The sequence below is a fragment of the Thermobia domestica genome, chromosome 12 (assembly GCF_964235325.1).
Source record: "Thermobia domestica chromosome 12, izTheDome1.hap1.1, whole genome shotgun sequence".
NCBI lineage: Eukaryota > Metazoa > Arthropoda > Insecta > Zygentoma > Lepismatidae > Thermobia > Thermobia domestica.
In genome coordinates this window covers 204,959,011-204,984,999 of record NC_137465.1, presented here as the reverse complement: position 1 = coordinate 204,984,999, position 25,989 = coordinate 204,959,011, and the positions used below count along the sequence as shown (strand labels likewise).

Genomic DNA, 25,989 nt, shown 5'->3' with positions numbered 1-25,989 from the left:
ATTTGTGAATGTAGAGATAGTGCGTGTACTGTGATTCCTGGCTGATTTAATTTCTTATGTTTTAAATTGTTCTTATTACTAATTACCAGGAATGATGGATTTGCGAAAGGGGTTAGGGTGGGGGTGTATTTCGGACTGAAGCCTGTTCTCTGAAATTACGGAATTTCTAAAAGAAACGAAATTTTAGTTATGTCTTTACTCATAAACTTCAAGCTCCCCTGAAATGAAAATCAGGCATTTTTAGAAAAAACTAACCATTAATAAGAAAAAACCCAAAACACTTTTCTAAATCCGTACTGATCATTTGTCTAAAGTGATATTCAAGGTAGTATCCGGAAGATTATTGCTATATCATTACACAGCTACAGTGTAACAGAAATGTGGAAGTATGCTCTGAGGGATATATTGAAAAACATAAGTTTAACTATGTGCTAGAAACTAGAGTACTAAGCTCTAAGAAGTGAAACACGAATAACTAAAAATGAAATGATCTAAGAAGAAAAAATGTCGATAACTCAGAAGTTAAAATGAAGTTACATAGCCTCTAAAATTGCTCTCAAATACCACGTACTTAATGTTTAATTCATAAAACATGTGCTCCATCCATCATGATTGTGAATTCTAGAGGGAAATATGGCATTTAGGTCATGAAATCTTGTTTAACTATAGAGTATATTATAAGAAAGCTATTTAGAGAAAAAAAGCCAAAATTTCCGTTTTTCCCTAAAAAGGCGGCTTTTTATGTACCGTAATAATAAAAAAAAACATCAATTCAAAAAAGCCGGCTATTTTGCATCTATAATCCCAAACAATGTTTCTTTAAGCACTAAGAAAAAGGACGGCGACGTTTATCAACATGATACTTTTTTTCACAAAAGTTACTCATATTTGGCAGGGGCATATCTAAAAAAGAACTAGCTTGCGGCACGAAATACATATAAAATAGTAAATTTTGCCTAAAGTTATAAAATCTAAAAAAATATTTAAGTTTTGGAGAGGGAATCGAACCCCTTTATAAATACGTCCCTATTATCTGGAACAAACAAACAGACGCGCACACAAAATAATTTTCGTCTTAAATGTCCAGTGATTTTCTCGTTGGAATAGTTAACGATTTAAAAACCATATGTTACGAAGATAAGAATGCAAAATTGCTCCGTTACCCGTTCAAAACGGGATTTTCCCTAATCATCCTCTGCATGAAACACTCGTTTTCGTACTGTGCTGTACATACATTTGCATCTTATTGTATTATGATTATCTTCCATAATTGAAAGAACACAACAGAGGCTGAATTTTACTTATTTTCACTTTAAATTAATTTATTTCGGAATTTGATTTAAATCAACGATTTTTATTTTAAAAATTAAATGATTAAAATCTCGATTTAAATCAGACTGATTTAAATCAATCCACCCTGACTAGTATGATCGTATTTGCTCGAATATCTCCTTTCTAGTAGTGCTGCATTATCATAAATGACACGCTTAATGTTGTAAAATTGTAAATCATAATTTCTTTTTTTATGATATGCAAAATATACAGTAATACCTGTAAACTTTGCCACCTGGTCATCTTGGCCTGGTTCGTCTTGAACTTGTATTTTCCCATAAGACATTCGTTACTTATTACTCGGTAAATTGGCCATCTGTCTATCTTGGAAGTTGGCCGCATTGAAGCAATGTTTATCCTATGATGATAAATTTACCTGCGTACCTTAGCCACGCAAAATATGTACGATTTTGTTATTTTTCTTAACTCTTTCGTATTCCCATATGAGAGGCAGATATACTGTATTTCTGACTGGATATAGAGAAGCATAGATTCCCACGCTTTGTTCTTGGACGTTAATGACTAGAACACTACCCTGATAAAGGGGTGGTGAAGGAAGATGTGAATAAGAAAAGACATGTACAAGAATTCAGGAAATGGTTGTACGTATTTGTTTACCCTATCTGCTTTGGTGAAACCATTAGCTATATTGGCCCCTTTCATCAGTGGGGAGCTTTAGTAATTTCGGAAAATTCTCAAGGTTGGAGCTAACCATCTCAATTGTCAACTATTGGCACCTGACGGCTTGTGGAAAAGGAGCTGAGGCTTTAGATATGAATTCGCTTAAGATTTTTTCAAAACATCTCCGAGCAAAATACTTGTGACTCATTAAGAAGAGGTAGACGATACTATACAAGAATTACAAAATTATAATGTGCGTATATCCCAAAAAGAATAAAAGCTATCGTGCCATTGTTTATTAAAATTTTACAATCAAGTAATACGTACTAGAAATCCTATTCTAAAATACATCAATCACATTTACTTATTTTCTGTAAGTTGGCCACTTTTCAGTGGAACCAATGGTGGCCAACATAGACAGGTTTCACTGTATTTAAGAAAAACATTTTTGATTTTTGTGGTGAGGTGGAGAATTAGTCGCTACAAGAGGTCTGTGACGTCAGAAAGATTGGGAAAAGTTGGATTAAGGTATTCAGAGTCAATATTTGCAAGAAAAAAATCCACAATATGGTAGTCTGAGTATTTCCCTCTTTATTTGTAATTTATCTAACAAAATATAATCGTTGGAAGTCTGTTATTTATATTAAATGTTTGATAATATCACTCACTATTCAGTTTAGTGCTTTTGTAATAGAATTTTGTTAAATACACATTGGTTAGGTGGACTGTAGGGTTCGCGTTTTCAACATCCGTTAATGTAATTAACAGCGGCGCGTTCTGGTTAATTCTTGGCCACCGAGTGCTTGGTAATTGTGTTACAATCAGCCCCTTTCTCTCTTATTAGTCACTGAAAGCAAATTTATTTTATGTGGATCTCCTCCCACTCTTAAGGGATGTTTCTTTAAAACATGAAATTGAAATGCCATGTGTGGCATACGTGAAATACAGTGGACAGCATCGTGTTTGTGGGTTCTCCCATTTCCACATTTCTTCTCATTCTCCAGGGTTTCTATCGGTCACGAAAGTCATGAAATTTAGCTTTTGGGTCACGATTTTTTTTTTAAATCTGTACAAATATAAGTAGACTGGAATTTTTTTCTATAAAACGTCAAAATTCACCACCAAAATTGTCTATGTTCGGGCTTTAGACGCTACCAAATCGAAATCAGAGCACGCTTGTATCCCATGCATGAAAATTCGGCCCTATTTGCACCCAAATTCGCTCTTAAGAATGTTACTAAATTTTATGGTTTGGGAAAGATAAGGTCACGAAAAAGTCACGAAATTTCATTTTGGAATTTTAGTAGACACCCTGTCCTTTCGTTATTCTTCAGTCCCTCTTGATCTAACAGGTATAGTCCATGTTACGAGACGAGAAATTTTATTTCATAAATAAAAGGAAATCTTTCAGTTGAACGTTCCACTTTATACCCTTTAGGCTAAGGGAGACAATGATGAAGGCAAGTAAGCGATGATGGAAGAACTGGGGGAAACGGGAGAAAACTCACGGACACGATGTTGTCCTTCACGAACTTACTTTGCTGGAGATCGAACCAGGGACCCTCACGCACCAGAGATAAGCGCTCTACCACAGAACCACCGTGATTCCCATTTCATAAATTGAATACTTTTCCTGTGAAGATTGTTTTCTTGGACATAATATCATTAATTTATGCCAATTTCAGTATAAACCCTTTTCGGAGAAGAGAGTATCTTTACAACAGGACTCGTGTAGGAGTCCATTTATAGCAATATTATCGGCTTTTTAAGTTTAGAATTTTTCTTTCTTCGCAGGATATATATTGATATTTCTGATTACCATTACTCACTGTATTTGTTTTAGTTGGATACTACAACATTGTAATTTCTACACTTCTATTTACAACTAAAGGAAAAGAGGCTTTGAAGTAATCTGTAAATTGATATGGCTTTTTCAGTATTTTTTAATATATGTTACGAAATTTAAATGTGTGTTATTATAAAAAAAAAATTACTAAACTTTTTTTAAAGTAAATACTGTAAGTGCTCGTTATTATGAAATACCAATTAATACATTAAATATTAGGAACTACGAGTTTGTTTCCACTTGAACGAAATGTTAAACGTAAGAGAGAAAACAACGTTCATGTCACCATTGAGAAATGTGGTTAAGTATAGTACTGTATTTAATGCCGGTCTATTACTATTTAGTTTTAGTCATGGGAGAAAGAGAAAGTTTTCTCAGTATTATATGCCATAGATACTTGGTATCTTGGAGTAGCGAATGTGCCAGCTTTGTTAAGGAGAGGTCGTAGATTGAATCCAAGGATTAAGACAATCAGGGCAGGGTTTTCTTCAGTGGCAACAAGCAAATAATGGAATGGTACCTATAAATAAGACTCAGAGCGATACTTTCCTGACTATGTAAATCGAGTGTGCGTAGATTGATAGTGTTCATGCCTCACTGTCGGCAGAACCCGGCTTCGGATTTGGTGCCTAGCCATCCTGAGGTTTTTTCTTCGTTTCATTAGGCGAATCCAGGGATCACACCATTGAATACAGACTTTGGCCGATTTCCTCCTACTTTCTCATTGCTACCGTAATTTTACAATCATTAGACAGTATCTGGAAGCTTGTTAGATAAATAAATAACCCTTACCTTGGTCTTTGGACTTTATTATCAGTTCCTAATACTAAAATAATAAGTGCTTGTTATACAGCGGAATTCAAACAACAGTTTATTCCCCTTGAAAACTGTATTGAAAAGAATAGTAAAAAAAAATCATGTGTAAATCGAGCTTCTGAACTTCCTGTTTGGATAATTCGAAGTAATACTGTACAAGAACTTTTAATATTGAACAGACTGCAAACAGAACAGTGTACTTTCAACTGGTCTTCAGTTATACGGAGGTAGTCATAGGGAACAGTGTCACAAAAACACATTCCACCTGATGGTAGTGATAAAGAAAATGAAGACGAAATAGGCAATGAAGTAAAGAGGAAGTGTGTGTGCGTTAAATTTATCAAAAGTTTTTGAAATGATTGGGTATTTAAAAAGATTTATTAAATGACAACCAAATGTTATTATTGACGTATTTCAAGGAATAAATGAAATTCCACACTAAAATCACAAAGTTCGTTAAGTGATACTAGGTAACTAAAGTTGTTACTAGTGTAAATGGTTTTGTGTGTTAATTTAGTGTATGTGGTAACTGTACTTAAAAGGTCTTTTCCATGGTACACTCATGTCCAAAATTATTGTCGCATGTCTATAAATATGTTGTAGGAATATAATTTGATAACAAATCCGACCTATATTTCTTATAATGTTAGTATGTGTATAATCGGCAAAGACATGTATGTGGCAAATTTCATGTCAAAAGAGCAGTAAATAACAGTAAAACGAAAATAAAACTTCCTTGTACATTTAGCAACATTTTGTTTTACTCATTCTAATGTTCGTATTTATAATTGTTTTCCTATGAAATTTACCACAAATATACATTTCCCGATTATACACATAGTATCAGTAATAAAAGTACCTTGCTAAATCATTATTAAATTATATTCTTACAAGAAGATAGTTTTAGATATGCGACAATCATTTTGGACATGAGTGTACATGTGACCAATGGAAGTAAATGTCGTTTATTTGTTTCTGATATTGGATCACGGAAATAATAATATGTTGCCGTAAAGCTAAAGTTCAGTGCTCATTATTGTTTTCATTTAATTTTAGATATTAAAAATGCATGTTTTGGGGTATTTCGAAGTTTGGATAATTTGAATATATTTCGTGTCCCCTTGGATTTCGAATTAAAAGGAGTCCGCTGTATAACATTCGCATACTCATGTTTTATAGCTTTTTTTTTTTTTTTTTTTGAAAAGTGGTTTTAAAAAATGTTTAAACCAGCTGACTCTAATTATCGATGGGGGGCCGCGGTGGCTCAGTGGTAGAGGGTTCACCTCTGGTGCTTGGGGTTCCGGGTTCGATCCCAGCCCCCGCCAAGTGAACTTTGTGGTGGACAAACACCGTGTGCGTGGGTTTTCTCGGGGTTCTCCCGTTTCCTCGCACTTTCTTCATTCCACCATTTCACTCATTTCTCATTATCACCGTCTCCTTGAGCCTAACCGGCATAACCGTGGGACGTTAAACTTAAAGATTTCATTTCATTTCTAATTATCGATGGTTGGTACGAACGTCCACGAAGAAGGAATTACACTAATTTCAATGTTTTCTAGGCAGGTGCTACTTTCTTTCATTTAGTAAATCTTAGTAAAAAAAAAAAGTGATTCCGTTCAAGCACGAGGGATTAATTATTTATTTATTAGAGGTATACGGTGCATAAGAAACAAAACCTAAATTTATACCTCAGTAATTCATGTTTCTTGAATGATTTCAATCCACGTGGAAGGCTTGTTCACCAACAGTTTTTTACTCCATCACTAAAAAGTTACATACTTGCTTTACATCTGTTCAGGTGTAGTTTCTTGTAAAATACGGATACAGTATGCACATGTGAAGCAAATAGTTTTCCTACGACGCAGTAAAAACTTTTGAAGATCGCGTGTATAAAAATGGTTCAATAATTAGATGAATCCTTCAGGTACGAAGGAGGTTTATATATATATTTACGAGAAATTAAATTTTCAGAAAAGCGAGTACAAAAGAAATATTTTGTCTGTAACGTAGTGTTTGTGAGGACGAAATCGATGGTCCGGAATTGTTGACACCAAAGTAAGTTTTTTTTTTTTTTTTTTTTTTTTTTTTTTTTTTTTTTTAAGTGAAGTTACATGTCCTCATCTGGCATGCTATTCCAAGTGCTTTTTCCCTTTTCCTTCTTCATGTAGGTAGCCACTACAAATATATTTTCGCAGATTATTTTTCATGGAAACTATTCCGAAAGTGAATGTCTGTTTTAGTAAATTTGCTATAGTGTTTTCTGTGAATGATGTATTCAAGTGATCCATTTATAATTATAGCTATAACTTCGGTACTAGTGTTAATATTGGAAGAGAATAATTATAATGTAAGCCTAATTGAGTTAATTGTCTTTACTCGATTTCTATTAACGCGGTACATTTCAAGCTCCTCATTTTACTTATTTTCCAAGACAATATAAAGAGAGAATGTAAACTTTACGATGCGTTCTGTACAAAATAATTGGATAAGATACATAAGTTTTTCATATTTACTTTTGTTCAAGGAAAGCTCCAGTTGCGAGGTTCAATTGTGGTATACGAGGCAGGATCAGAAACTAAGGTTCAAGGCCGATATTTCTGGAATTTTGTCTGATTTAGAGGAATGAGGAGTGTGTGGTAATTCTAATTCATGCGAGTTGGCAACTGTGCAGTTTCAGGCATCCTCCACCTACGGCGCTAGTTGTAGGTAAACACAAATGGCGACTCATTTGGAAAATCAGTCTCGCGAAGTCCGCTCGTCATTTGATATCTGTAGGCGAAACCTGTAACTGCGGCTGAAATTCACGGGCAACTAGTGGAGGTTTACGGAGAGACTGTAATGTCTCGTCAGCACGTCGCAGAATGATGTCGAAAGTTTGTTGTTGGTAGGAAAAAAAAAAAAAAAAAAAAAAGTCATCGATGAGGTGCAGTGGCCAACCCAGCACGGCATTAACAGATTTCAACACACTCGCGTGGAGGAGCTGATTGAGGATAACAGAAGGATCACGTTAGAACATCTGATGGCAGAATTGGGAATGTCGTTCGGAGGCGTCCGTCACTTCGCTTCAGACGAGATTGTTCAATTTATAACAACTTGACTGAACACGGAAGAACAGAGTTTTTATTAGGAGGGAATCTTCAAACTCATCCCATGATGCGACAAGTGCCTTAACCGATATGGAGACTTACGTCGAAAGATAATCATGGTCCGTTATCGGCGAAATGAACTGTAAAAAGGAATTTAAGGTACAGGGATACTCCTTTAAGTACTAATGGCGCGTTTGTTTTGCCGATAACGGAGAATGGTAAAACATGGATATTTAGATAGTTCCTGTGTAATTCCTCAAACCGCTTGGGATGGATCCTATAGTTTCTGAGGCAGTGCGTTTCGAAACATGATTTTTCGAATTTTCGGCGGTTCATAACTCTGAAAGGAGACGTTTTTCGACCTATGTTTATTAGAACTGTTTTCTTTCATTTCATATAAGGAATCACCTCCCAAAGTTTGTCGGTAGAGTTACCTACCACCCTGTATATATAAAACTCGTCTCAAGTGTCTTAAGTTAGTTTTAGCTAGCATCCTTCAGGAAATCTCGCAAAGAAAGATGTGAATATTAGCATAAAATATTGTATAATACAATAGGAATTTTTATATAGGTCTCAGTTATTGGACAACTGCTTATTCTGCAAGCTTATCAAAAATACTATAAGTGATAGTGACTCCATATAGCACACGTCCCGGTGCCTTCGGCCCCATATTTCTGGGCTAATCTTTTGAAACAATTAGATGTGTTATTTTTACTACCTTTAGCAAAGTTCGAAATAACTATGAAAAGATCGAAAGACAGAAAAGATGGTAAAATTTCGTGTTTTTCATAGTGTTTTAGTTTCCGAAAAGTGAGTTGAAATCTAGCATTAAGAAAGCCCATTGTGGCGTTTTATTTCCATATGCAATAAAATGTCAAAGGATTAGAAGAGAACCGTTCTTGGAAAGACAATAGTATATTGTTTCTTATAAAATCTTACCCTCAGTAATAATCGAAGATGCATACATCGCGTTTTGCAATACTATTTTTCGTTTGGATCGTACTATAATTTTGTCAGCAACCTGCAATGCGATACTGCTTTAAAAATAAATTTAAAAGCACCGCTGGTTACATTCAATTTTCAGTACTAATGGAAGCTGTAGGATACATATATAGGTACAAGAAATACTTTACCCACCTTTGTACCATACATTAATTAATATTAATATATCAAGGCACACGGGGATCATTTACGGGGTCATTTCTGTTTCAAGTTGGAAACCTATTACATGATGTACTGGATATCAGCTTAAATGAATAAATTGATCCTGAAGAAGATTCTCGTGTGAATTGCAATTTTGTTTATTAATGCATAAGAGGGGGGGGGGAGGTACATAGATGAGTACAGTATTTTCTTGTATATAATTTGTACTGTTGACCTAGCATTGCTACTTGAATTTAGGAATAACTGAATACGAATAAGAGAAATAATGTCGATTGAAATATTGGGATATCATCGTAAAACCTTTGATAAGGTGTATCGCAAAGAACTTCAATGTATAACTCACAAAGAGGGAAAAAATGACTGACTGGACTGGGACTCAAACACGAGACATTCGGCATACCATTGCGATGCATTAACTCCTACGCCACCCAGTCCGGGTCCCAGAACAGCCACTCACTCTCGAGATCGGTACTCTCGTCTCGGACGACATAGGTTGTAACACTGATCCCCTGCTATGATTCGACCATTCCTGTGTCCATATAGCGATTACCTTATAACGATTTTGATTTCATATATACTAATGAAAGGAAGAAACAACCGATTTTTTTTTTTTTTTTTTAACACACTAGATCCTTAACCAGGTGCGAATTATGTAACACACTGAGTGAAAAAGTGACTGACTGGACCGGGACCTCTGGCATACCATTGTGATGCGTTAACCACTTCGCCATCCAGTCCGCTTCCCATTTGTATGTTATGTAATTCGCACCTGGTGAGGATCTGGTGTGGTAAAAAATCGGTTGGTTCCTCCTTTTATTTGTATATAAGTTCAATATAGTTAACTTCACTTTCAGTGGGTTAGAGGAAAAGAAGGGAGTAAAGTTATTCTGGAACATAATAAAATTAATATTTGCACTTACTTTCGTGTGATATGCGAATGAATAAGCTGCCCTGCATTGTAACCTCGTGGTTTACGGAACTCATCTTCACATAACGATGGAGATAGACCTTCACTTGCGTAGTACATTGTGAGATACTTCCTTGTTCAGATATATTATTCCCGAGTAGTATCAAAGCTGGATTCAGTCATATTTTCGCAAAAATTTGCACGAATTGCTATTTTGAACAGGAATTGGAAAGGGGGGACCTGTTAAACTTCAAGTAAATGGAATGTATACTTGTAAAAGATTTACTAAAGTCCACGGACGATTTTCGTCTGCAATCAGAAGTAAAAGTGAAGCTGAAGTTGAAAGGGGCTCGTTAGTTTCGCCAAAATAAAAGGCTAATCGTGAAATTTGTTTAGATGATACTGTTTGATAAAAGAGTTCATTGATTGCATTGATTTTGGCATAATTTCTAAGCACCGAGGGTATATAAGACGCACATCTACAGTTCAAGATGGAAAATCTGAACTTCGCCATGAGTTCAGATTTCAAGGCTGTCCCACTAGGAATCAAACCCGGGATCCCGTCCACTAAAGGCGTGCACGCGCTACCTACTAGATTAGCGGGGAGAGCGCGAAATAGTTCGTGTTATTGATATGCTCCACGTGTCAATAAATTTAATTTCAAACATTTATGGTGTAGGGTAAGGTTAGTGGTTAATAACGAAGACAATCTCAGAAATATTGATACTTCACTTAGTATTTTTTGTGTTTACTTTAATTAATTAATAATAATATTGATAATAAAGAAAGCAGATAAACTACTATTTTATCGTTTGATTTATGTAATATTTTGAAAAATATGGTGACAAAGCTCAAGAACACGTTGAATTTACAAGTTTTCTGAAAGAAATAAGTGCTTCGTAGAACGTCAAGGATAGTTTATACATGCCTCATATTCTGCAATATCCGATTCGACCCTTTATCTTCAATGCTTAGCAGTGGGTCCCAGGTAGAACATTTTTTTTTTTTTTTCGAGTTGGACCCACCTGGAAAATTCCACTTCAAACCCCATCTGAGTTCTTGAGCTTTTTGTGAGTATATTATTGGAATAACGAAGCTGTATCATATTGCTTTATTTTTTATTTATTTATTTATTTTTTACAAGATTTTGAAAGTCTGTTGGGAGAATTAGAGACTTATTGTTAAGAATTAATAAATGGATTGTGTTTATATTTGAAATGACAATTACAGAATTTTACATTTAAAAAGATCGGTAAAACAAAATACAAGAATAAAATCTCCAGAACGTAGCGGTATGGAATGTATGAATTACCGATTTGAACCATTCTTGACATAAAACTAAGCATGGGAATGGTTCTTTATATGTATTTATTATTTTGCAGTGACCAAACGAGAATTCGCGATAAAGAGACCTGAAATGTGAATTTAGAACCACGTAAAAAGGTGTGATAAATGTGGGTCATTCTTGTTAGCTGTTCTTTAACTTTGGAAAATTTACCTCCATTTATTTTGTAGCCCCGCGGTGGCGTAGTCGCTAACGCTCTCGCCTTCGGTGCGAGCTGCCCCGGGTTCGATTCCCGGTGGGGTCATTCGGTCGAAAAAGTGTAACACGCTTTTTCAGGGCAGCCACCCTGAATGATTTTTTCCTCATTCACACCAGGCAAATGCCGGGGTGGTACCTAGCTTATAGGTCCCAGGCCGTTTTCTTCCTCCCTCAATCCTTTCTTCCTTTCCTTTCCCCGGATTGTGTGCTCGCCGAGTTACGTCATCCCTCAAATCGTGAAGGACTAAATGGCCGTTAGATGCCGAAAGTCCAGAAATCGAAATCGTAAATCACCCATTTATTTTGGCGCGGAGGTGGGTGAGTGACAAACTTCAAAAAGCACATATCTTTTCTCATCTTATTTCTGAAAATGAGTTTGTACACCTAGTCCAGAGTTCCTAACTTGACTGGCTTACGCATTTTAACTAAAATAATGTAAGAAAAACCCAGTTAAAGGAAGGTAAGATCTACATTCAAAAATTAATTTTAAATCGTTTAGCCATTTTTCCGCTTTGCGATCACAAGCATTACTTTTAGGTGTATGAATGTTGATTGCTACAGAAAAAAGAAAATCAATAGAATTTCTTCTTTAAAAGTGAGTTCAGAAGTTCGAAAGCTTTTATAATTTTCTCTGATTGAATATTTTCTCAAAAAATTGTTCCTAATGCAACAAAAGGTTTCAAGTAATTTTCAAGTGTGACGTTTTGAAATAACGTTGATATTTCATCCCTTTCTCGGTGAAGCCACAAAACTCCCATCTTGCACATATTTTGTATGGAATGCTTAGGGTTCAGCTCTGTAAAATTGAGGAACTATCTAAAGTACAGAAAGCTGAAAGGCAATCCGTTTCCAATGTGCAAAGCCAGAAGTTATTGGTGGGAGAATCTCCCACATAGTCTCTTAGAAGGCAATCTCGGTTTTTGTGACCAGAAATGTACATTAACGTTTCTTTATTTAAGTACGTTTACAGTACATTCATCTAATTTATACACATTGTCAATAGACTGCAAATATCGCACATTAACTGAATGGTCACAATTCATAATTTGTACCAATTCTCATGTTCTTGTGAAAGTTTGATAGTCTGCCTGTGCAATATAAAGTAATTGAAATCGGTTTTCCCGGAAACTAGAAAACATTTGCTCCCTGTACTTTCAGCAATGGCACTAGCTATAAAGTCTCTTGATACATTTGATCTTTGGTTTAAACTTGAAAAGCAGAATGTGGCGGAAATGTTAAATCTTTCTCTGTTTGACACTATCTTGTTTCAGTTTTAAAATACACAAAATTTGTGCTGAATTGGCCTACTATACACTGTTTCCAACATAAAACAAGAAAGTAATAAATAATAATGGAATAACTCTTGTAAAATCATATATAGGAAATTACATTCGATAGATAAAAAAGTCATTTTTTTAGTTTTCTTCCCCTTTTGTTTAAAAAAAATATCCAGTGTACGAGGAGTAACTGAAAAGTTGTATGCCGTCCACAGAAGGGTGGTTCGGAACCCAATTGTTTGTAGCAATTTTTTAATGTCCCATCACCTTGTAATCAAGATTTTTAATATTTTATTTTGAATTTTACTCTTTCACCAGCAGAACTATACAGGAGAATACTTCAGTTAAAAGTGGAATCCGAACCACTAATACTTTCATCCGAGGCTTTTAGATTTCACCAAGAATCGAACCTGACACTGCACGCATCATTAACATGTGCGTTTGCCATGTAGTTGTGGAGGGCCTTTGGTTTGTATTGATTTTATCCAAACAGCCGAAATTTCATTTGAAATCAAGACCCTGCACTTTATTTTTTGTCTTCAGGTTTCGTGAATATGAAAATTTGTTTTATAACTTCATTTTTCTATTACCAACTAGTGGACACAGATGGTAGCATATTTGCTTGGAGTTCGGAAATTCCTAGTTCGATCCTCGATGTTGGTTTCATCTAGTCGTCGTCTCGCTTTCGTTTCCTTGGTCAAGTTAACATGTAATTAAATGTTGGTATGTTGTGGTTTAGAGTTTCGTTTTGTGTTCATTGTCTATTAATGGGTGTTTTGTATACGTGATTTCAAGTACAGATCCCACTACGAGCTCATACTCTTTCCATTCCATTTTATAATTGATTGATATTTTTGTAGGGACGTGAAACATGGAAACAACGGACATACAGAATACACTAAGAAAGAGTAATACATTTTCTGTTTCTTTTTCGCTCACATGGTCAAAGTGAATTGTTTAAACATTCATAATTACGCGTTTAAAAGTCAGTTTAACTATCAGATTTAAATAATGGATTTCTGTATACTTGAATTCATGATATGCTTCGAAAATCCCATAGACTTCCTCTCTCCCCCTTCCCGAAAAAGAAAGAACTGGTTTGACTTTTCAGAGATTGTTATTGTTAACCCTGGTAGTACGAGAGTAATTCGAAAATAGAGCTCCGTTTCTACATTTGTGAAATGTAATGGGGGATAACGACATCTCTCCTGTGGCACTATATGTAATAGGCTAGTACGCAATGAACAATGAAAGAAGATGATTGGGCTGCAGTTTGCCGCTGCAGCAACTCAAAATGAACGCTACGATAGAAAATCCCACAAATTTTAAATGCGTGAAGTAATATACTTCCTGTGGGCGGAACAACTTTCTGAGCTGCATCGCGTACTGTGGAAATGTTTATGGACTAAAAATGCTCGATGAGGAAAGAAATGGGCATCCATCTGTAGTCAGTGATTAACTCGGATAGAAAATGGATAAAAAGATCCGTGAGATCAGTCGTTTTCACTGACTCTGCTTTCATCGTACTCTCCGCAAATTTTTCGGACTGTTTTGTAATAGGTAGTGACAAAAAGTAGGTTGCCGCAAGTTCTGTGCTCGTTGAATACCAAAACTCCTGTCTGAGAAGAATAAAACGTACTGGGTGGGCTTTGCTGCTTTGGACTTTTTCGTGAGTTATATCGAGAACGGAGAACAATCTCTTAACAAGTGTAAGACGTGGGTATTGTACGTGAACACCAAAAATCAAACGTGGGGTTATACCCACTCACCAAAAGAACCAGAAAGCTCGACAAATGTCTATCAGAAAGGTTATAGCAACTGTATTTTGTGATGCCAAAAGTGTATTGATAGTGGAATACATGGAGCAGATACATGGATCATCACTTCAAATGTCTACTGTGAGACGGTAGGAAAACTCTAACGAGCCATCTAGAACAAATGTCGGGCGAACTATGTTGGCTTTTGATGTGGTGTTCGTTTACGATAATGCTCGCCAGTATTTAGCATCGAGCGACTACGACCTCTTCAGGTATATGAAACAGTGGCTTACGCCGCACCCTTTAATGATGACTGCGCCTCAAGATGCTGTTATAGGGTAGCTTCATTCTCAGTCGGCAGATTTTTTTTTCTTTCTTTTCAGAAGGATTTTCAAACCTTGTAAGATGTTATGAGAAGTGACTCAATTTGAATGGCGATTATATTGGAAAGTAATGTACCTAGTCTTACCATAAATAGTGTCCAACTTTTGAGGGTGGCTGTACTTCGCCCGTACAAGCGAGTGACAACAAGAGCTGTATTATGAAGCGTGAATCATTGCTGGATGAGGTAAATAAGTGTAAAGGTGTCAGTTGTAAATGTTCAAGATGGAATGAGGCGAGTATGAAAGTCGTTTGGCCATGATAGCGTTGCACAAAGTAGACAGATCACCAAGGAAGATTTTCAAAACCCTCCAGCACCTGTAAATTAGTAAAAAATTCGTTTAGCGCACTATCCAGCGCTTTGTTAAGACTGGATCTGTGAAAGATCGCCCGCGGCAAGGAAGACCACGCACAGTACGAACACTGGAACTTGTATAAGCAGTGGCAACGCGTGTTCGACGAAATCCAGTTAGGAAACAGTCAGTTATGGCTCGTGAGCTAAAGATACCGAAAATGTCTTTTTTTCTCGTACGTTAAGCAGTGACCTGGGATTCCATGCTTACAAACAACGCAAACGACATTTCCTGACAAATGGACTTTAGCGCCAGAAGCTCCTAAAAGCAAAGCGCTTGCTTAAGCTTTACGCAGCAAATGAGCACCGCCGAATCCTTTTGACTGATGAAAAGATTTTCAGTGTTGGAGACTTTCAGTGCCCAATATGTCACATCCTGAAGTTGATGAAAAGGCTCCAAGGATCCAGAGGGGTTAGCATCATGGTGTGGTGGTGTGTGAGCTACGAGAACATAAGGAAGCTCCATTTCTGTGAAAAGGGGATCAAAATGTCAGCCAAAGTGTGTGTACCGGGGAAAGTAGCCAAGAGTCTCCCCAAAATCCCCTTTCATGGACAGAACTGGAGCCTATAGCAGGACTTAACCCCAGCACACAAGGTACGGACAACCCAGCAGTAGATGGAGGCAAATGTTTCGGACTTCATATCCACTTTATATTTGCTTAAGTCCAGACCTGAACTCTTTGGATTGTAAATTGTGGTCCAGACTTGCAAGAAGACATCCCAGTTGAAAGTTTAATGTTGTCTCTTCAGAAGGCAGTTGCAGATTTTCCAGTTAATCTGTTGCGTAATGCGTGACTACAAAAACCTAAGGACCGTGCATGTTAGTGGTGACCTTTTGATTTGTGATTTTGCAATGCATCCATGTAACTTACATTTATTAGGATATTAAAATATCTCGAACCATTTTGTGTCTGTGTGTTTAAAACTTTGGGACAGTGTTTATGGTAAGAGTACGTAATGTAGTTTTCAGATATGTATAATGTAATTCTGCATCTATGTGCGCCATTGACAGCAAAATTGAGTTTTCTTTTTCGAGTTACCCTCGTATAAGCACCAGGGAATTAAAACCACGAATATTTGTTTTTCATTATCCATCTAGTATGGTATATCTATGACAATCTATGTATATAACAATAAATTGGCAGATTAGTTTATATAGGTTTGATAAGCGAGAATCTAAGTTTGAACGAGTGCTTAGTTTCTTCTGGAAGACTGAGTACAATATGCAGTCCATCCAATCCTTATAGAATTCTTTAAAATGATGAATGCATGAACATTTTGTGACGTGAATGTATGAAATGTTAGTTTCACCATGATTCCAATTTTACAGATCGTATTGTCAAGGGACAGCTTTTCGTTCGTATTAGTGTTATAGCTGGATCTGTACCTGTATTTATGTTCCATAGTATATTCAGGTGTAATAGGGACTACTTTTATCATGCATATAACCTGTGTATTGCAGGTGTTTAATCAATTAAAGTTAAGACACAATTTGTTCTTCTATTTTTAGCATATCCGTGGACTCATAGTTGATTCGCCAGATGCGTATGCTGTAGTTACTTGTGATTTTTGGGAACTTTGGAAGATCATTTTGAATCCTAAGGAAAAACACTTGTTTACTTGCAATGACGAAACGGAAAAGTTATACAGTGGCGTATAAACTGAAGGCTGTAAAGTATGCGGAAGAGCATGGCAATGTTGCTGCGGCGAGGACATTCCTAGTTACAGTGCCTCATGTTCGCTACTGGAGGAACCAGAAATCGATTTTAAATAGAGTGAAGAAAACTGTGACTACTCTGAGAGGAGAGGGTCATTACCAGGAAGTTGAGGACGAACTGCTCAAGTTTGTTAGGGAGACTAAGCGTCTCGGGCGTGCCCCATCGTATTTAGCTCTTACATTACGAGCAAGAGAAATTGCCCGAAACAAAAATATTCCATCTCATCGATTCAAAGCAAGTGTTACGTGGATATATAGTTTTATGAAGCGAAACGGCATTAAGCAGAGATCTAGGTAAGTCTAGGCGCGGTTGGCTTTCTGTAATTTCTGTCCCTTTTCCTCAGATTCAGGCCATCTATCTTTCTCCTAGATATCCTTTTCTCTGACCTGTAGACTTAATTGATTTAACCCTTTGCACTCGAACATTTCAATAACTCTAGCTCACAATGTAATTGGTAGTAATTACAAATTACACTCATTCGAATTACGTTTGCACAGTGTAAGAAACATGTCAGTACTGGGTACAGGAGGAGAGTAACACAAATTTTTGTAGAATTTTCTCACATTTACATGCACACCATGTGTACAGTAGAGAGACCAATCTTTCATTATATGTGTGTGTCATATATGTTGTATATGGCAACGCTGTATATAAGTGCGTGTCAATGAATAAAGACTTATGAAAGAACAGTCACTTTTGTCGCGGTTCAGATTGACTAAATAACAGAAAGTAATGTGATAATATTGTCTCGATAGTGACTCAGTATTAAAGCAACGCTACGAAAGAAAGTAATAATGGGGGTCCTAGTAGTTAGATACTGAAGTAAGTGCAACAGAATTTTAAAATATGGCTGAGTGATAGAAGTGTCTCTTAGTGGCTCTTTGCTCTCATGACGGGTCACAAATCATGCAACCATGTGATTTGTGTCCGGGGGTTTTTCTCAAGATTCTCCAACATTCATTTACGTTCATCTTCATCTCTTTTAGTCAAAGGACATTAGTTGAATTGATTTGATTTTGAGTTCAACGTCCCTTTCAGCAATATAATGTCACCAATTCACTGAGCTGTTGTTTTTCATTTCGTAAACCAGATAAGGATCGGAATATTTAGTGATGTACGTGTTCCAATTAATTGCAAATTGATTTAAAAATACACTAAGAAGAGCAGGACGTGATTTTGTAAAAATGTTATTCCTCATGGACTGTAACTTTTACAACCTCTGAAATGTTCAGATTCGAGGGTAAACTGCTTAAGCGTACTGAGTTAACGGAAGATCCGCCTGTGGTGTTCAGGTATTTCTACGTCGATTTCAAATAATCTGTACGCTGAAAATTATGTTCGTTTAAAAGGAAGAAATCAGAATAATGTTCCATTCATATGTAGGTGAATGGTTCAGGCTGAAGTTATGGAAATCTGCTTTCCCTACACCACAAGTCTTACGTGAAAGTTCTGATTTTGATTTTGATTGCTGATCATGTTACAAGAATATAACGTTTGAATCCCATTTTATCATGGAGGTTTGTGAGCAGTTGTACCAACTAATGCTAGAATCCTAAGTGACAGTATATAACAGTCAATATCTACAGGTGATAATAGAAGTCTTCTAGAAGAAAGGTTGGAGGCCATCCATACTTATTGCATGGTTTGTTGCGTTCTTTTCTTTTTTAAGGATAAAGAAGTCTTTCCTGACTAGTGTTGGAATGGTAGATAAGTGGCGAGTTTGTTTGTAATGTAGAGGTTAGTGCTGTTAAAAGTCGAATAATTGTTCGAATATTGAAAACGAACGTTCGAATAGCTCTAGAGCAGAGATGCATTTTGTTTGATTCCAGTGTACTGGTGTTCATTTAGTTTTTGTGTGACGTATGTATTCTGTTATTGTCTTGCATTCGTATAATTTGAAACACTTCATATGATTGCTTTTGTTAGAAGATGGATGCATAATTATATCTTTTTTTTTTCTAACAATATTTTTATAATACAGTTTGATCTTCACTTGTAAAGTCAGCGTTCCGTTTTGTTAATACTGAAACTTCAATATGTTTTAGCATGCCGTTGTTTTGCTTGCACTGCTAATTCCTAGTTAAGTTTTTCTTGCAATATCTTCAGTTATGATTAACCCATATAAGTTTTTTCGGCTTTTGTTTGAGTTTGAACTTGATTTGTTAGTGTTTGGGTGTTATTCAGTTTCACACATGAGTCAGCGGCTATACATCGGAGAGAATAGCATAGGACTGACTTTTATATATACATTATGCTAACATAATTTATTGCATAGCGCTTACTTTGTATATATTAGGATTAGAAATTAGATTTATGGGCTGTCGGCATCTAAGGTCATTTAACCCGTCATGTATATGAGGGATGACATCCCTCGGCGATCACATTATCCCGATGAAAGGGAAGGAAGCGGGCTGGAACCATTATGTTACGCGTAGGTACCATCCTAGAATTGACTTGATGTAAGTGAGGGAAACCTAGGAAAAATCTCTCTCAAGGTGGCTGGCCTGAAAAAGCTGTTAACACTTTTGACCGAGGTCCCTACTGGGAATCGAACCTGGACCGTTTATATATACTGAAGCATAAAACTGTATCTTCGTAACCGTCCAACAACCCACTGGAGCTTTCATTAGTAGCCAATTGTAAATTTATACTGTACGTTAACTTTATGAGACTGGTGAACGAGATTTAATGTAAATTGAGTTCCCTATCTCAGCTTCCGAAAATGTTATTCGTAGTTTCTTTGTGTGATAAATCTTTTCAAATGTGTATGCTGAAAATTGTGAGCGACATACTTCATTTGTACTCCTATATAAACACATTAAAAGTAATTGAGCATCATGATGTAGTGAATGGTCGGTATTCCTGACTACTATCAAAGGCGTACTGAGTTCGAGCTCTGGTTATGCAGAATAATTTTTCATTAATATTCTAATAGTTAGTCATCACTAATTGTGCAAATATCTGCTTATACATGTCCTCGGTAATACATTTGGCTCTATACAGACTCGAGCACCAATCATAGGTCCTTTGCGATCCTCCCGCTACAGATTCCCATGATTGTTCTAGGAAAACTGTCTGCTTATTTTCTTACATTAAGATATATATATATATATATATATATATATATATATATATATATATATATATATATATATACATATACAGTTCTATGAATTATTGTCGAAATTTTATATTATCATTTAAGTGCTCCAGTATCTACCAGACCCCCAGTATATAGTTTGTGTACTAAAATAATAGCTGTGTATTTGCAAGGTTAAGTATTAAAATATGGACATACATATATTAACTTAAACGTCGGCATACGTCAAGATATTTATTTTATTGACGGAATTTCCAGTGAGAACTTCCATCTTCATCAACGGCAACTTCCATTTTTCAAATCACTTCTAGTATCGTTAATTATTTTTGAGAACTACGATTGCATTTTCTACCTGAAAGTTTGAAATAATAAAGTGCACCCAACTGGAAAATACGTCTAATTTTATCAAAATGGCACTAATTGAACTGAAACCTTTATGTAATGTTCAATATGACATACCAAACTTTAGTTGAATTCCTTTCTAGCTCTAGGGGCGCGATGGCTCAGTGGTGGAGCATTCACCTCCGGTGCTTGGAGTCCCTGGTTCGATCCCAGCTCGCGCCGTGTGTACTTTGTGGTGGACAAACATCGTGCTCGTGTTTTTTCTCGGGGTTCTCCCGTTTCCTCCCACTTTCTTCATTCCACCATTTCATTCATTTCTCATCATCACCATCTCCTTTAGCCTAACCGACATAACCGTGGGACGTAAAACTTAAAAAATTTCATTTCATTTTTCCTTCCTATCTGTATCAACTTGGTAGAGGTACATTGCAGGGTGACCTTGATAGGTAAAAAAAAGCATCATGCATTAAACTCTACTTTAACACTTTCGCTGCAATATTCAACTTCACTCGCTCATTTGATAGTGATAATGCGTTGAATTGTACAGCCAAATTATGTATTTAAACATAGCTTTAGCACTAATTGTAGACATTATTGCACTTTGTGAATTCAAACTCATCTCAAGTCATTTCTTTTTTACGTGTGACCTGTTATATATATTGTATTAATCAGTTTAAAGTCAAATTTAAAAAAAAAAGCTATTTTTTTGCTGAATAGGTGTCTTTCTCCAAAAATCACTCGAAAATTTAATTCCGCGGTTAAGGGTTAAATTTGGGGGCACGGTGGCTCAGTGTTCAGAGCGGTCATCTCTGGTGCTCAGGGTTTTTGGTTTGATATCCAGTCATGCCAGTTTGTTGCGGACAAGATCGTGTCAAAGAGTATTCTTGAGGTTTCCGCCTTCCTCACTCATTCTTAACCCATCAGTTCTACTTTCATTAATCATTCATCACCTAAAAGGCATAAGCATGGGCAGGGTGTCTATCGGTCACGAAAGTCATGAAATCAGAAAACTGTCATGGAAGTCAAGAAATTTAGCTTTAGAGTCACGATTTTTTTACAAACTGGAAAATTTTATTATATAAAACCACCAAAAATATAAATAGTCGGCTTTAAACGCTAACAAATCGCAAACAAAGCACGCTTCTATCGCATGCATAAAAATTCGGCCTAATTGTAGCAAAAAGACAGGTACTTGTTTAAACTAATATAATGCATTAATTTAGTATTAAATAAATATAGGGTGTATCAGAAGTCTGGGACCATAGGCCAACTCCTTTTTCGGTAAAGGTTTAAAAAAAAAAAGTTGTTGGAAATAGGCAGTTTTTAATTTCAAATGGTGGAATTATTTCTGTCGCACCAGCCGTTTGGGTTCCACACTGGTAAGATGTCCTGTGTTCAATGAAAAAGCTATGTTGCTAGTTAAGGTGTTTCTGTGGGCTTTTATTGTTCCAACTATACAGCATTGTCTCACGCAACAGTGTGCATGTTCCCTGTTGGAAAAGCTGCTGAACTGGAAACGATGCTTTTTCATTATGAAGACTACGGGGGAGAAAGGAGGCAAGTCAGTTTTGTATAATTTTACACAGTTGCCCTGTTTTCCACTTACTTATTTTCTTCCCCTGTAGGTAAAATCTTTAGCATTAAATTTCTTGTGACTAACCTTCTTCTTACTGTGGGATTTAGTCCATGCAGACTACACCTTTCAGGCCACAGAATTCTGCTGTTAACTCATCGACCATTTCGTGACTTACCTCTTTTTTTTTTTCCCTGTGGTCTTCGTTTAATATTGATTTTACTAGGTGGGGCCGTAACGGCTGAATACGACTGGAAAAATCCACCGTATTAGACTAAAGACCACCTTTTCCCGACAACTTTACTCTTTTCATTTTTTTCGTATCTTCACTCATAACGGAATTGGCAAATGGCCCCGGACTTTTGATAACCCTGTATATTGACGTATTTACTTTATTTGAAAAACGTGTATTCAATATTCATTAAAAGAGTACTTACCCGAAAAGCGCTCGAAATTAACTAATTGTGATAGATGAACCTTCCGGCAAAAAGTTATTGGATTCCTCAACACATATTCTTTCAAAGCACTAACTAGATCCCGTTGATTACCTTCTCTCGGAAATCATTTTTTATAGTCCTCCACAGAATTCTTTTTTTTATCTAAATATTCTTCTTCGTCTGGTATAAGAAATGGTATACAAGCTATCTTTTTTGTAAGATCTAAAATTTTGTTGTAAATTGAAGGCATAGTTAAAAAACTCACGGATACGTGTCAAACATGTCAAAGCAGAGGTTTAATGTTTTTCAAACCTGAGTATGGTAATCGTTGCGTAAGAACACAGACTTCCAACATGTAAGCCAGGAAATAAGGCCAGTTTTCTTCGACTATTACATTGGTGAATCAAGTGTAACACAGAAGCATTTCTTTATCATTCATCAGGTATATGACATATCAGTTGGTGCTGAAGAAGAGTGTTTAGATACAAGGAAAATTTTATGGCGGACTGTTGTAAGCAAGAATATTAATGTTATTCGGGAGAACTTGATGAGGTGTAGTTTTACAGATAACGTTAATTTTCTGAAAGGATATGTGCTAAAGACAGTAATGAATTTTTTTGCCTAAACGTTCAGAGTTGGTTAATTTTGAGTGCTTTTGAAGTTTGATAGTTGTAACCATTCATCGATTTAGTTCCTTAAGTAGAGACGTCCTTAACGAACATTATTTCCTAAGTTCGAAGTTCCACGATTATGCACCTAGGCCAGTGAAGACGATGACGAAGATAATGAATGAAATAGTAGGATGAAAAAAGCGAAAAGATATGAGAGAATCCTGTATTTATCCGTCACAGAGCTCATTTGGTGCGAGCTGAGATCGAACTAGGAACCCCGCACACTAGAAGCTGAGCCCCCTCCTCCACATGACTAACATCTATCATGTGATGATAACTTATAGACGCAGATTGTTTACGTTACACTTTTGAAATATTTCCAATAATAGACTAATTGTGCCATTGTGTTTAAACACGTATTTTGAATATAATGTCTAATGCAACATTCCGTGCAAAGAGTTCGTTTTGTTATAAATAATGATCTCTAATATTAAAATTCAGGCTTTTCTGTTTGCATTCATTCGTAGGTGTTGATGGTGGGTGCTCATGTGGTTCAGGCCCCACGTTAAGCTGTAGGTCCGCCGTTCATAACCTTAGTGTTGAACAGAGATTAAACTTCAAATTAACCGTTTCGCTTTTTTTTTAAATATATAGTGTAATTGTCGATTATTTTAGTTTCTGCGTTCTTATATTTCAGTGTGTTCAATTTTTACTTAAATATGTAGTATGGAAGACCGAAAGGACTTTATCGATAATTTTTAGCGTAAATTTCTGTTGCGCATTCGTGGCGGGAGAAAGCTAACGAAACAATGATAAAGCGTATTGTTAAGGGACGGGTAAATTAGTAAAATTTGTATTAACACATGCTGCACTCAGATGAAATTCCAAAAATTATTTTTCTGCTCTATGAATTTTGTTTGGTGTACATTAAATTGCTGATTTTATTCTTTAAAACTTATCTGAATATATTATATGTTTATTTGTGGTAATTTATGTGATATATGTGACTACTTGTGAATGTATTTTTTTTTGGGGGGGGGGGGGGATTATTTATAAAATGCGTAAAATCCATACGCGTATTGAATTATGTATTGATAATTTATTTCTGTATTTGTAGAGATTTGTAATTTCAATTATTCTAAATACTTGAAATATTTTATTCTTATAATCGCGTAGTTAAAGTAAGAGGCAGGACATGGTTAGCTTAACTTCGCCACATAAAGTAAGACTAAATAAATAAATTAACGTACTACAGGCTGAAACTCGCATGTGCAGGAGGAAGTTTCCTCTTAGTAATTAGCTTGCATTAAAGTGCATAGTCCCCCCTTACTTGCATTAAAATGCATAGTCTACCTCTCTTATATCTTCTTCCCTTAGACACGTATGAGTTTCCAATACTCGTTCGCAAACCAGAAAATGCGCTGGTCACAGTCAAAAGACAAATGAACAATTTGCAGTGTTCCATGGTGCTCGTGAAAACTCGTGATTCGTTCGAAGGAAAAATCACATTATATGAAAATTGTTTTAAAGTTTATTCATAACTCATTAAGTAATAAAAAATAGATTCATTAAGTTAATATTGATGCTCATATGCATTTTACGAATAGTCAGAAGCTGCTTCTGCTTCAGCTGCTGGCTAATACTAACTTCCGGATATTCAGAATGAATAGTAGAAAAAACGAAGAAAATACAAAGTGGATAATTTCTTTTTCTTCTTGCACCACGTTATTGCCACTGGAAATCGCTTCTGGTGTAAGTTTTAGGTAATGCAAATGCGTTTACGCATATGTGCCAAAACCATTCAATTCTGTTCGTCCAAATAGAATTCATCGAATTGTAGTTTTGTGTCATGCACGATATCAGTATACTTTTGAGTGTACAGTCAGCGACAGAAGTTCTTTCCGCTTGTTAATATTTATTTTGGGAATAACGGTGGTATAGCTAGGACGTACAGAAAATTACATTATTTTTAATTTACTGAATACTGTACTCAAATTGTCCTTCTATTCTGAAGTTATTTACGAAACTAGTTTCATCAAACGAATAGAAGTTTTGTCGCTGAGTGCAGACATAACTGCATAGATGTTTTCTAGAACCTTGCTTTCAATTTATTCCTTCCATATTTAACCTAGTTCACGTGAAAACACATATAACGAGATAATCAGACTAACTTAAATTACATCTGACACTTTTTAGAAGTAATTTTGCCATATTTTACATATAGAACAGGACAATCTTACATGTAGTAGCGTAGCTAAAATAGTTTTTAGGGGACAGTGAGGGCACCATTAAAATTTTGAGAGTTTTGATGTCTAATGCGCTTTGCTAAATTAAGAAGAATAGTACATACACTAATTATAAAGGTAACCAAGAAAGTTCTGTCGCTTTTTGTGGAGGTCTGCTTCATTGGCCCTCACGCCGTGAGTTGAATGCGAATGGTGATAAGGCGGTCAGTTGTTGGTATGGGTATATCCAACATATTACTTGATTGTGGCAGTTCGGTTACACCATGAACTTGCGTAAGGACACAGTGAACATGGGACCTCCAGAGAGCATCATAAGAGCGTGTATGCTGTATGCATTCAAACTGGGGTCAAACGCCGCTGCAGCGGGGTGGAAGATATGCCGAGACCTTTGGTGAGGATGTCATGACTACGCAGATAGTGTAGCGGTGATTTAACAAGTTTAAGGACGGTGACGAAACACTCGAAAACCCACCACGTGCCGGAAGACCAACACATGTACAAAATGAAGATCTTCAGGCTGCAATTGAGGCGAACAGTGGCCAGACATGTGAGTAATTGGGACTGCAATTCAGTGTGAGTGGAGAAACCATTCGTAAGCATCTCCATCAAATTTGGAAGCAGTACAAGTTGGGTCGATGGGTCCTGCATGATTTGACTCTGGACCAGAAGGCAACTCGAGTAGACATCTGTGTTTCTTTGCTGCCTCGTCTGAGGAAGGAGCTATTTCTGGACAGGGTGTTGACATGTGATGAGAAGTGAGTCTGTACCAAGCTCCGCGGCGCCGTCATCATTGGTTAGTATCCCATGAATCGGTTTCAAAACAACCAAAACCAGCACTGCACCAGAAGATCTTCTTGTGGGTTTGGTGGTCTGCTCCCGG

The 25,989-nt window shown here is 36.3% G+C and overlaps 1 protein-coding gene across 6 annotated transcripts in view; it reads left to right on the top strand.

Moving 5' to 3' along the window:
- The window catches only part of NSD (Nuclear receptor binding SET domain protein), a 136,619-nt gene that overhangs the window by 5,193 nt on the left and 105,437 nt on the right, over window positions 1–25,989 (top strand). For 4 of the 6 annotated variants that reach the window (XM_081734597.1, XM_081734595.1, XM_081734593.1 and 1 more), the window contains exon 2: window positions 16,593–17,093. The exons of the other annotated variants lie outside the window; for them this stretch is intronic. In XM_081734597.1, coding sequence (XP_081590723.1) covers window positions 16,708–17,093 — 386 coding nt within the window. In that variant the 5' untranslated portion in view covers window positions 16,593–16,707. The remainder of the gene's footprint in view (window positions 1–16,592; window positions 17,094–25,989) is intronic. 6 annotated transcript variants of the gene reach the window in all.